The 14,549-nt window shown below is 35.1% G+C and overlaps 1 protein-coding gene across 1 annotated transcript; it reads left to right on the top strand.

The window, feature by feature from the left end:
* Positions 1 to 503: 503 nt before the first annotated feature.
* Positions 504 to 9,634, top strand: LOC132555234 (tRNA pseudouridine synthase A-like). The gene is made up of 8 exons (XM_060219587.1): positions 504 to 580; positions 1,998 to 2,049; positions 3,407 to 3,519; positions 3,711 to 3,809; positions 5,384 to 5,533; positions 6,152 to 6,383; positions 7,272 to 7,428; positions 9,354 to 9,634. The coding sequence occupies exons 1-8, from the start codon at positions 528 to 530 to the stop codon at positions 9,632 to 9,634; spliced, it is 1,137 nt and encodes a 378-aa protein (XP_060075570.1). The 5' UTR covers positions 504 to 527.
* Positions 9,635 to 14,549: the final 4,915 nt, after the last annotated feature.

The following is a 14,549-nucleotide window of genomic DNA, read 5'->3' as shown; positions in this document are numbered from 1 at the left end:
GCATGCCAGTAACAAAAAAATGCGGTATTACTATTTCCGACAAGAAACGACAAGGGCTAAAATTACTAACAAGAGCCAAAGAGACAAATCCTCAAGAACCAACAAGAAGGAGAGGGATCAGATTTTTTTTCTCCGAAAGTATATGATTACTTTTTTTTCAAAAAGTACAATAGAAAGCTTGACATTTTCAAATTGATTGATTGTGTTGACTTTTGTGATGAATAATTTCTGTTCATTTTTTATTATTATAACACAATAATGCTGTTATAACTGAAATACCACCGTTGAATGCCACTTATGTTTTATGTGGATAAATAAAAACGTATAGAAATTACTTTAGATGCAAATGCAGAAAAATCGGCTTTCGCCGTTGTCTTGTTGATTCAGAATCATTCTAGTTGTTGTTGATTTTCTCTCCAACCTTTAGATCTTTTGGGTGTTTCTTTAATCGTCACCAAAGATCAACTTCCGGTCAGATTCGCACATGGGTTGGCAAATGACTTTCGCTTTTACCAATTCACGGAAAGATGACAACTTTTCGATATTTAGTGTGTTTTGCCTATATAGGTAAACCATACAGGTTGGTGTTAAACGTTTGCAAACATAGAATCCGTTACATGTGTTGATTTTTATAGATAATTTGAGAATAAAAGCTGACTTCGGTTACATATACGTAAACAGTGTAGTGTTGGTCAATTGTTTTTTACAAATCGTACAAGTCAGGAACCACTGAGAGAATTTTGATGAAATTTGGACAGTTGCATTATTGGGAAAAGCAGAACAAATTTGATATAACTGATGTGTCTAGGCCTCCAGGGATTTGAGGAGCTGGGTCCACAAGGGGGAATTTTGCAACTCCTTTAAAATCCTAACCCTCCTGTGGAGTGATTGGATTTTGCCCAGATTTGGTCTAAGGCATCACAAATTACAGGCTGATATGCTCTTTTTTGAAAATTACAAACAATCAACACTCTACTTCAAAGTCGTCCAATTATACCGTTATATCTTTATGTCGCATAACAGTATATTTTAACGACTTTGAAGTTGAGTGTTGCTCATTTGTTATCTTCAAAAGGAGAATATCTACCTGGGATTTGTCACTTTTTATCCTGGAAGCAATTAAATTGCTTTGCTTTTGCCTTCAATTTTGCCATGACATGTTGGAGGGACGCGGAGAGCGAATGTGATTGTAACCCCTGGAGAATCGAGGATGACTTATGGGGTACACAGGGTTAGAAAAAAATATTTTCAGCTACTCGTCTGTCGGGCAAGTGAAACTTGAAATTTACTTGCCCGAATACAATATTCACTCACCCGAAGATAAAAGGCAACAGAACATAATTTAAGGAACACAAATTTTATCATAAATTTCTATATCAAATGTTTGAACTCAACACTTGCTTTTATTGTTTTACTCATATTTAATTCACTGTTAACGTGAGTGTGAACATCAACTTTTTGACAGTAACTACATACACAAAACAACCTGTTTACAACATTTGTGGTGACGTAAAAGGTTTTCGCATAGTCTGGATCAGCCCGAGTATTGACATGTGATGTAAACAAGGATACTACATCAATGTATTTGATTGACAATCAGTGGATCTAAATTAGTTTTAAGAGTGTTTAAGTTGATAAACGTCATTTATTATGAAATATCAAATAGTCAGAACTACAAATTTCACTCACCCACCGGACAAGTAGCTGAAACAAACCACTTGCCTGCAAGTAGCTTTGACTGGTCTAGACGAGCGGACGAGTGGATTTTTCTAACCCTGGGTACAGTGTTATTCATAGGTAGGGTACTATACATGGGGAGGATAATTTATTTATAGTGTAGGGTACAGTGTTATGCATGGGTAGGGTACAGTTGTATACATGTTAGAGGTATGATGTTATACATGGGTAAGATACAGTTGTATACTTGATAAGGGTACAGTGGGGAGGGTACAATGTTATACATTAATGATAAATGACAATTTCTTTCTCTCTTGTAGAGGATTACAGATACAGCACAACTGTGAAAATACAGTGCAGAGAATATTACAGGTCAGTATTTCATTTTCATTTGGCTTGCAGCAAGTCCTGCAGCATATGATAGCCCAAGGCTGTTCAAGGCCACAGTCACCCTAACCCTAATGTTGGACATAAATTGATAAAGTAGGTGGGACCGAAATGGCCTATCGAATTACTGTTGTCATGGAAACTGAGGCCTAATAAGGTCAGAGACTGGTTTTTTTTATCCTGGTAATGTCACTTGAGTGAGGCTTCTGGATAGGTCAGTATGTTATTAACAACCAGGGTTCCCCCCTCCACCATTACCAAGACTTCTGAGAATTGATCAGAAGCACATCAGCCAGACTTTCTCACAACCTTGTCTGAAACTTTTAGAGACAGATTCTGCCAACTTGAAATTTCTGCAGAGATTTGTGACTATAGATGAAATGTTGGTTGGTCCATCATTTCGCCTCAGAGGCCAAACTGGTTCACCCCACCAATGAAGGCAAAGACTGTTCCATCAGCTGGAAATGTTATGGCCTTGATTTTCTGCAATGCAGATGGTATTCTGATGGTAGATTATCTGCAGAAAGGGACAAACAATCAATGGCACATTTTATGTTTAACTTCTTATGCAGTTAAGAGAAAATATTAAACTCAAGTGCCATGAAAACTCGGTAATGGTGAGTAGTTCCCCCAAGACAATGCCACTGATCTCAAATCAGTCATTGCCATGACTGCCATTAACAATTGTGGCTTTGAACTGATTGAGCATCTGCCTTATTCAACTGATTTTGCTCAATAAGACTTTAAAAAATTGAGAAAGGCCATTTTCGGTACCCACATCAGCCAGATTAAGATGTCATACATGCAGTGTAGGACTTTCTGAACAGTAAAGAAAAGGAATTCTTTGAAAGTGGCAGATACTGCATGGGATTATGTTGGAAAATGATGCAATATGTTTGCCAAAAGTAAAACCCTTAAATATGAGGCTCACAACTTATCAATAAGTCCTCGCTGCTAACCATTGGACAGTCAGTCAAGGCTACCGAATACTGTTGTGGTCTTACTACAGGTAGCTCTGAAGTCTGTTTAATAAGAATCATCCTGTAGATTTAGTTGATATCATCAGTCTTAGTCTATCCATACCTATAGTAAGCCCTACAGAAAAAAGGGGAAGAGTTATAGCCCTTTAAAATGTTATGAACCATCACAATCAGAAACAATTTAGGTTAATTAAAAGGCAGGGTCAACACATCCCTGGGTATGAGTTTAAGGATGTTGAAGCCTGCTATGAAGGCCCCAAGCCTGTATCGGGTTAGGGTTAGAATGATCGGAATAACAAGGATGTATTGTCTCCATGTGCAATATTTTGTAAGTGATATTTTTCTGAAATCTACTTTGACAGGGAACCTTGAGGGCAATACTGCAACGGCCTGACCTTGAGACTACCACCAGCAGCCGCACAGACAAAGGAGTACATGCTCTTTCTACCTATCTCCACTTTGATTTGTCTGTTGGGTAGGTATTTTCAATTCAACCACTTCAGGTAGTGGCTGCCTGTATCTACATCCTGTGTTCATCACTTCATTACTGTCCACTATCTCCTTGAATATCATACATAGGCCCACTGGCCAGTGCATTCTTTGCATATTATTTCACATGTTTTGGTATTGCACTTTAATTTGCCTTATTGTCTTGTTTATCTACAGGTCCACCTTAGATGATGGACAAATTTTCCAGCCTCCTGATTTAAAAAAGCTTTCTGAGGATGTGAATGCCAGACTTATTTCAAATAAGGAATGCATCAGGTGAAATGCTTTAAACCATTTATTACCTTTTAAATGTGATCTCAAAGTGTATAAACTTTTAAATGAGATGTCAAAGAGGATAAACTTTAAACCTGGTATCAAATTGTATAAATTTTAAACCAGGTTTCAAAGTCTATAAACTTTTAAATCAGATTTCAAAGTGTATAAACTTTTAACCAGATTTCAGTATGTATAATCTTTCAATTGTAAAAAAATTTAAACCAGGTCACAAAGTGTATGTTAAACTTTTAATCAGATCTCAAAGTGTTTAAACTTAAAACCATATCTCAGTGTGTATAATCTTTTAAGCAGATCTCATTGAGTACACTTTTATATCAATATGCACAATCATTTAATTAAGATAATATCTCAAAGTGTATAAACTTTAAGCTCTCAAAGTGTATAATCTTGAATCAAGATCTCAAAGTGTATAAACTTTAAGCCATATATTACTGTGTAAAAATTTTAAACCAGGTCTCAATCTGTATAAAGTTGTATATAAGACTTTAATGTGTATAAAATTAAAAAACAGATCTCAATGTGTATTAACTTTAAACCAGATTACAGAGTTCATGATATTTTTAATATTTTATAATAATTATGTTTAAACTTGTCTATACAATTTTAATGTGTCAGAAATCTACTAAATAAAACTCAAGTGTAAACAGAGTTAAATTTTATTTTCACTGATAAACCAAAAACTGCCTTTTTACACAACAACATGAAAACATCATGACCATGTATTATTTGTGCTGTACATCATACCACGGTGAAACTACTTATTGTATTGTCATAGACAAGAGATAGCAGCATCACTTAGACATATATGTAGAAGAGGTCAACTAGAGTGATCAATATTAGCTTAAAGCTTGTTTCAGAATTGTCGTATAATAATGAAATTTATATTTATATATTAGTATACAAAAAGCTATATGATGCAATTTATTTCATGATTTGATTAAACTGTGTTTATTCTAATTTGATATTAAAAGGTACCATTTGCTTGTGTGTCTAACGTGCAGTCTTTTAAACAGTTGGTGCTAGACTCTACCAGTGGAATTTGGTCCTCCTGGTTGATATGACCTGTAATACCGAGTTTTGATTGATTTGAATATAAATCATATAGATCACATATTTTAATGGAAGTCTGGTATAACACTATCTGTCTGGTCTTTACAGCACTAGGTATTGTAAAACAGTCACAAAATTTCACTTACAGTGAAATTGTTACTTTTAAGTCATTGCATACTTCCCTTTCACTTGCTGTCTGGGGTCGTGAAAAGGTATGAAGTCACCTTCTTGACCATGTGGGGTAGGTATTCTGTCCTCTAGTGAGACTCCTCATGCCCTTCCATCCATGCCAACAAGAGTGATTAGTATAACCTTAAAAGCTTGTTTTGCAATTGTTGTAAAATAAATAAAATAGATTTGTTAGGAAGTCTGTTGCAGAAATTTTTCAATTTGGAAGATGTCTGATCTATACCAAAAAGGTAATAATAAAATGTACATCTGGTATTGGAGCTTCTGGGAACTACATACACTTGTACATTGGTAATCTGTTGTTAATGTTACAGAGTTCGAAATATCAAGCAGGTTCCCAGCTCATTTCACTGCCGTTTTGATGCAAAAACCAGGAGTTATGTATACCGCTTAGCAATTGGTCGCAAAGAAGGGATATTTCTCATGCAGGCTTTAATGGAATCAACAAAAATTGAATGGATTTGGTAAATATGTATCATTTGATATTGCCTTTAAATTTTGACAGATGATAATCATTCACCAACTTGCTGATAAGAGATTTCTATTCATTTACATTTCTAGTTTTTAACGGTCTGTATATTATAGACTGAAGCAGAGATGAAAAGATTTCTAGCTGCCAAAGTTTTGTATATTTTAGAGACAAAAAAATTCATGCTGTCAAGGCTCTGTATATTATAGAGACAGAGATAAAAAGATTTCTAGCTGCCAAAGTTTAGTATATCATAGAGACAAAAAAAATTCATGCTGTCAAGGCTCTGTATATTATAGAGACAAAAAGATTTCAAGCTGTTAAAGTTCTGTGTATTATAGAGAAAGAAAGACTACTGTAAGATTTCTAGCTGTCAAAAGTTCTGTGAAAAAGACAGAAAAACTGCTTATACATTTCCACCTGAACTTTTTTTTTGTATATAAATCTGCAATACACTGGTGACTGTTTGACTTTGAGAGTGACATTATACTTTGAATACTACAGCAGTTAATGGTTTGTTTACTATGACAGTGACATTATACTTCGATAACGACTGACATTGATACTTCGGTAATACTAACAGTTGCTAATGGTACAAACCATTGTGATACAGGTATCCCAACTTCAACTCCAGTAAATTTATCAAAGCGGCTGAAATGTTCGCTGGAAAGAACCAGTTCTCACTTTATCGAAAACCTGACAGGAGGAGGGATTTTGCTGGTCCAACGGAACGATCAGTTATAGTGCATATACGACGTGGAAATTTATTGTTTAATGAATGCTTTGAAGGAAATGCAGAACTCTGGGATGTCCATATCACAAGCAGATCTTTCATGCGAAAACAGGTAAATCACCTCTACACATATATAAGGTAATTTCTGTTATATTCTGGTGTGTTATAGGAAAATCTTCTCTGTTAACAATCTTGTGAGTTATAGGTAAATATGTGTTAACAATCTGGTGACTTAAAGGTAATCTTCTCTGTTAGACACAGACACAGGTAAATCCTTTATCTACTGTAATGATCTGGTCAGATACAGGTAAATCTTTTATCTACTGTAATGATCTGATCAGACACAGGTAAATCTTTTATCTACTGTAATGATCTGGTCAGACACAGGTAAATCTTTTACCTACTGTAATGATCTGGTCAGATACAGGTAAATCTTTTACCTACTGTAATGATCTGGTCAGACACAGGTAAATCTTTTATCTACTGTAATGATCTGGTCAGACACAGGTAAATCTTTTATCTACTGTAATGATCTGGTCAGATACAGGTAAATCTTTTATCTACTGTAATGATCTGGTCAGATACAGGTAAATCTTTTACCTACTGTAATGATCTGGTCAGACACAGGTAAATCTTTTATCTACTGTAATGATCTGGTCAGACACAGGAAAATCTTTCTACTGTAATGATCTGGTCAGACACAGGAAAATCTTTCTACTGTAATGATCTGGTCAGACACAGGTAAATCTGTTACCTACTGTAATGATCTGATCAGATACAGATAAATAATTCTACTGTATATAAATATATTACCAGTGCTTACTCAAGATGAAGCTTCCTCTATTTAATTAAATTGTTTATTTAAGTGAAAAACTTTAGTTTGTCGTTTCTTTCTGAGCTATAATTATTTAAGTACTGCAGTTACCACACAAGTTGATAACATCAGTCGTATCCATGTTTCCATAGGACTTGTAATACTGTGCAATGATTGCCTACACAGGTGCGGAAAATGATAGGTGGCATGGTTAATGTTGGAAAAGAAATGGTCACCTTGGAGTCACTGAAACGCATGCTAAATGGCCAAGGCACACAGAACTCAAGGGACATAGTAGGAGCAAAGGGACTTTTTCTGAAATCAACAGCGTTCAAACATGAAGGTACTTGATTATAGATAAGAGACATATTGGGCAATATAACTGGCACTGATCTAATATTTTATCCAGTAACAGGTACGCAGCAAACCTACAGCCTTGTTGTGTCAATTCACTGTGATCTTAATTTCAGAATTATCTTACTCCTTGTAAAAATGAAAGTTTTAAAACCATAATGACAGCCAACATATCGCTATTACAATCCCTAAATATTGAAGTAATTTAATGGTTCATGAAATAGCGAAATTATAATCCCCGGAGTATTAATGATATAATTATTCACAAATATTGATACTATACATCCCCGGAGATAAAAATGTTATAACGATACACAAATGTCGATATTATACATCCACGGAGGTGTTTATGTTATAATGATACACAAATGTCGATATTATACAGTGCCAGATGTTTTAGGGTTCCTATTATGATACATGAAATATCAATATCATACATCTCCAAATATATTCATGAAAACTTTTACTGAGTAGGAGTTAATGAATGTTTCCTTAACTGTCTGTTGATAATGTAAACATATATATATTATAATGGTAGTTTTATTATAGTGTTTTTCGTGTATGGTTGCGCTTTTTTTACTTTCTAAATGACGCTTATATAGAAATGATTATAAATACTAAAATTTATCATTGCACACATTTGTTCAGAATTGATAGCATGCTTATTGTTTTACAGTGCCACAATAAGTTCACTTACAGGGTACTTTCTGTATAACTTTCGGTGGTAGTTACAATCCTGTCATATTTATTAACAAGTCCCTCTATAAAGTCTGTGGTAGCTAAAACCCTGTAATTTCTAACCCCCTATCGTTATCTGTGGTCCAAAACACACAGTCATCTTTGTCAGAGAATCCACTATCAACTGTCTGTGGTAGTTAAAACATTGCAATCCCTATCAATAACCCCATATCGGTTAACTCTTCCACATTTCATCATCCCTTCAGAACAAAATGTTAAACATTCCATGATTCCTTGTCAAACTCAATAAGATCCCATTTTCCTTATTAACCAACTCTTCAGCATTTAATTACTTCCTCATCCAACTCTAGAACATTCGATCATCCTTTCAAACCAACACTTAGCATTTTCTCATCGAACTGTTTAGCATTCCATCACACCAACTCAGTTAAATCCCAAATATTTCCCATCCAACTCCTCAGCAATCCTTTAATTTTTTCACCTATTCTCAATCAGCTTTTGGTAGGTAGTGTGGTGCAGTGATTATACACTTGACTGAACAGACTTACTGGGGCATATAACAAAGGAATACTTATTTCTACAAGTTTAAAATTCTAGTTGACTGATAAGCTTCATGTGGAAAATCCTATTAGATGAATTGGCACTTCTTGTATATGTTATGTATCCATGCTGTTAAGATTCTGGCTTGTAAAGATTGATCGAGTAGATATTCACATCAATGTGCGTTCACAACCTGTGTTGTCAAAAATTATCCTCATATGCTAATAGAGTAGGCAGTGTGCATAGAATGTTGAAAGCTCCATACATGCTTTCTTTTAAAATGAAATATATGAGAACAAGAATCATTCCAAATTATTGATTTTTATCTTTTTTCTTTATTCTTTATTCAACCAATTGTTGAAGTTGAGGAGATGCAAGGAAATTTAATTGATAATTGACAAAAAAGAGGATGTTACACAGCAAAAGCTGTATAGTTCTGGTAGTTATACATGAAAGATGTGGTCAATGGATTTCTTGTTATTGAAAGACACCACATTCATCAGTATATCTGAAGTGAAATAATAGGAAGTTGCAAGGTCTTCATGACAAGTTTTGATAAGCTCTTCAATATACACAATAAGTGACCATGGGTATGACAATAGTTTCTGTTGGAAGATCTTAGAACAAAGATTTATTGAGAATTTTTCCTTAAAACTGTATGTCTATTTTTTTCAGCTTTTGAATTTAATGATGAAAATGCAGATCAGCTACTTAATGAACCGTGCTTGTTTGAGGGCCCACATTTCCAGAACTGTGACTTACATGAGAACCAGGAATCATCTATAGCCGAACATGATGCTGGAGAGTATAGGGAAAACAATTTGTGCCAAAAAGATACAAAAATGTGTGATATATTAAATCTTAAGAGTATAGGGGACAATGTTCATCAAACTTGTGACAAAACTTCTGAATGGCAATTAGATTGTAAAATCCATAAAGACATTAAAAAGGGTTGAAAGGGAATCTGGATAAGTTTTTAATTGTTTTATCAATCAATAAATTTTCTTTTCTTATCTGTACCATCAGTGCCATCAACGAAACTACCAACATGTAAAAAGAATCATAATCCTAACTCAAATTCAATAAATACATAAATAAAAGGAAAACAAATTACACAGACTCATAAAAAGCATGAGAAAAAATGAGACCAAATGTTCGGGAACAGGAAGTGTCTTCTGCTTCATCGACGACATCCACCATGTAAATATTGGTCAATCCAAGTAAGTAATGTCAGGTTCCCAACTGTGATTACTGTTAACAGCAACAACAGGTTTCACTCTCTCCCGACTTCATATCGCATAAGGAAGTACAATGTTTCCCAAGGAGGTCATTGTACAACCGAAAGACCTTTCCAGCATTTTTATCAACCTGCATCTCTTGAAATCCTTGGTGTGAGTTTATCTGTTAGTATGATCTGTCAACACTATAGGTTGGGGCACAGAATAATCTAGTTTACATATCACCGACGTTCTTGTTCAGCTTCGTTCGGATCTGCTTCCCTCAGCTGTTTGCATATTCTCACCTGTCTTGTTCAGCTTCGCTCGGATCTGCTTCCCTCAACTGTCTACATATCCTCAACTGTCTTGATCAGCTACGCACGGATCTGTTTCCATCATCTGTCTACATATCCTCAACTGTCTTGATCAGCTACGCACGGATCTGCTTCCCTCAACTGTCTACATATCCTCAACTGTCTTGATCAGCTACGCACGGATCTGCTTCCCTCAACTGTCTACATATCCTCAACTGTCTTGATCAGCTACGCACGGATCTACATACCCTCAACATTCTTGATCATCTTATTTCGGATCTGCATACCCTCAACATTCTTTATCATCTTAGTTCGGATCTGCATACCCTCAACAGTCTTGATCATCTTAGTTCGGATCTGCATACCCTCAACAGTCTTGATCATCTTAGTTCGGATCTGCATACCCTCAACAGTCTTGATCATCTTAGTTCGGATCTGCATACCCTCAACAGTCTTGATCATCTTAGTTCGGATCTGCATACCCTCAACAGTCTTGATCATCTTAGTTCGGATCTGCATACCCTCAACATTCTTTATCATCTTAGTTCGGATCGGCATACCCTCAACATTCTTTATCATCTTAGTTCGGATCTGCATACCCTCAACATTCTTTATCATCTTAGTTCGGATCTGCATACCCTCAACATTCTTTATCATCTTAGTTCGGATCTGCATACCCTCAACAGTCTTGATCAGTGTCATTCGGATCTAGATACTCTCATCGTTCATTATCAGCTACGGTCAGGTCAGCATGCCCTCGATAGTCTTGATCAGTTTCGTTCCGATGTACACAACCGCAAGTTTCTTGCTCCATTCGGACTTGCTTACCCTCCTCTGTCTGCATACTCTCAATGGTCATGATTAGCTTCGTATGGATTTGCATATATGTGGGAGAAAAAATACATAATTCCTTTACAAGATCATAGTCATGAGAATAACATGATATGTTGCCGTTCCAAACACTGTATATATATCGGCCCTACATAAATAACATTAACATCTACTGATAGTAAAGACTAAAAGAATCGTGCGCTCATTAGCTATGATATGGCACTTATTTCCAAGAAAAATACTTTACTTTATCTTAATAAATCTAACAAAGAAACCCTAATAGATCTATAAACTCATAAATGTCATGGCAACCTCTTGAAGCTTCAATACGGACTTATTACAAAGCACTTGAGCCTAATTCAAAAACAGGTTTTGCCCATAACGTCATATCCTATATGGGATCGAAATGATCAAAATACGACATGTCATGCTCCCTTAAACAATTTTCGGAAATCCCAATTACTGTTTAAACATTGTACAAGATAGGAATTCCTGATTGGAGTCATCCAATATTCAAGCACATAGAGTTTAAAATATTAGTCGTGCCTGTGTATCACCTCGTTCTCATTTATATGCCGTTTGGCCAAAATCTTTTTCTGTCACTATGCATTCATCTTCTGCAATGATAAACACCTGAGCAGACGCTGTGCTCTTCCATCTCTTTTGAAAATACCTTAATTGTATTACATGTATAGTGGATTGTACTAGGAAGTCCAGCATTGCCACCTAGGACGTCAAACAGACTGATTCTTCGGCTACCCTGGCTGTTATAGCCAACAAACAACCTGTGATGTTCTTAACACTATCTTTTACCATAATATACTCTGATGACGGGAGGTGTACTGGTATTTAAGGGCTAGTGTTCTGATTTTCAGTATCTTTTCCATATCTTGTATTTTCGTTGCTGATGATGTGTGGTTTGGGTGACACAGGAGTAGCTTTTGGACGCGAATGTCGCATGTCAAGGAGTCATGGCTACATGTAAGGCCAATCTTGTTTATTATTATTCATCCTCTTATCCGAACTTTTGAAGGAAAGATAAACATTTACTTGTTAAAATATAAGATATGAATTAAAAACGTGTCCCCGTAATCAAGCGAATCATGTTATGGTGGTAATTTCTGCCGAAACATTTAGCCACCTGATAAATCACAAAATATATACTCACATTTGCAGTCTGTAGACCATGAACTTACATATAACTATTTTTAACGGCTCAGTTAAATTTGCACGGGGCAGGGTTTTCATCAATTTTCCTTCATTCATCATTTGCTGGTATTTTAAGATTACATTGTACTCCAAGAATAGCTTACATAGAAAAATAAGTCTATGCACTATACAGCATTTGCTCATGGTGATGCTAATATCTCACAATCAGAGCTTGAAATATTGTTCAATTTTGACACCCTATCACCTCTACTGGTCACATTTGAACAGTCAAAAATGCTCTAATGTGAAAGTAAAACCTCTCATTTTTAATTAATTTCAGTACCAATGACGCACAAGAGGTAGGTACTACACTTCAGGAAAAAAATCTCAGATTTCAGTGTCTTTTATTGTATATTATATCAATATATTATTGTTTTTACGACAATAATGAAATATGCCGTAAAAAATATTATGTAAGAATATACTATTAGTATTTATTATCTTCAAATGATGAGAAGATTTTATTTGAAAATATTTAATTGCACGTAAGTAGCAATAGGATTGGGCACAAGCTTTACAACTCACATAAGGCAATTTCCAAATATTAATACACACACATTATATTTATATCATAGTGTATAACACGTATTTCGTTTGTTGATAATACTTTGTACATATGTAGATCATGCATCTGCTCCGTCTCCATGCAAGCGAAACAGGTGACATACTGTATACATGCCTAAACTCACAACTTGTCAATGTCTATCACTTCCCGTGCTTTGTATACTTCCTCCTTGTCACTCATTGCTTTCTGGAATATCTGTTTCCACTTGTTCGCATACACAGAGAAGGAACAGGTGCATGGTACACACATACAAATGCGTTTCCATTATGAGAAATATATTAATTTTAGACGTTAATATCGCATTTCTTTCATAAAGATATCAGTGTTATCATTCGCAAATATTAATAGTATAGAATATAGAGTGAGGAAGAGCGGGTATAGATCTGCTTGCTAGAATCTGTTTGTTTCGTGGATATATTGCCGAGTATGCAAAAATATAGTTGGGGTTCTTGTTCGGACAGAGAAGTGTTTCCAAAAAGGAGTAAATTTAAGTTTAAGGGTATGTATTCATTGAGTTGATGAACAGCTTTATTCGTTAGTCAATATAATTATCACAATTATCATTATCACGATCGGGTCCGTTCATTACACATGTACACACAGTTTCTTATATAATGCGGCGATCGGGTCCGTTCATTACACTTGTACACAGTTACAGATGAACACTCAGCAAGCAGAGTTACAGAGAGTTCATAGTGGGTAGGAAAGGAAGGAAAAGAAAGGAAAGATGAAATAAGAAGCCAGGAATGTAGATATCAGGACGGGAGTGATAAATGATCTGTCATTTGATAGGGTTTACAAATAACACGAATACAGATATATATATAATTTTATATACAGCACGCACCCAGAACTCGACAATTTAAATAATCATATATATACAGTATAAAACAGCCTTACATACAAGACTTAATATAATCTTAATTCACAAGGATTTAATAATTTGACACAATGTATTTGTATTTGATGGTCTGGAGAGGAAAGGGGTGGAGTGGGGTTGGTTGACTGGAATCATTTTGTAACATCTAGTACAGGTGCATTGTACAATTATATGAGAGAGCGAGAGAGGGAGGGGGCGGGGCGGGGGGAGGGGAGGTTGACCATAAAAAACATTAAAATCAGCTAACAATTTTTATGATAGGTACTATTATGTGAGTGCAGAGGAAAGTAGTACAATGAAATCAAATATCTATTATCTATTGGAAAGGTCGTGCATATATATATATATAATCGATAAATATCTGTTTTTAAGTGTGATATCAATATAATTATATTAAAATGAAAATTGATTTAATCAATGAAAGAAAGATGTGCTAAAGTCTATGATAATTCTTTAAATATTATATATTGGCCAAATGTTCTCTCAAGTTTATCTCCAAACTACAAGATTGAACAACCTCCAGAATAACTCTCTAGATATCATCATTCACTCAAGTAAAGAGTGCCTTTGAATGTTGACCAAGCAATTTATTTCAAACTATTGACATCTTGTATACTTAACTAAGCTACAAGTATCGTTATCTAGTAACCAATGTCATATAACACATGTTATGATAACAGATATCCTATGTATTAAATAAATATCAAACATATATATGAAAGACGAAAATCTGGATAGATAGTCCATTCCTCAAATATTTAGCTTACTAAAGCTTCAGGCTACCCCCTGTATACTCCAGTGTTGACCAGAGACATCTACCTATTATAAACCCGTTCTTCAGAAAGACGTTTACTT

Source organism: Ylistrum balloti, unplaced genomic scaffold (assembly GCF_031769215.1).
Source record: "Ylistrum balloti isolate Yb309-2 unplaced genomic scaffold, AGI_CSIRO_Ybal_v1 Utg369646, whole genome shotgun sequence".
NCBI lineage: Eukaryota > Metazoa > Mollusca > Bivalvia > Pectinida > Pectinidae > Ylistrum > Ylistrum balloti.
The sequence above is the reverse complement of the archived record's forward strand: the minus strand, read 5'-3'. Positions and strand labels throughout refer to the sequence as shown.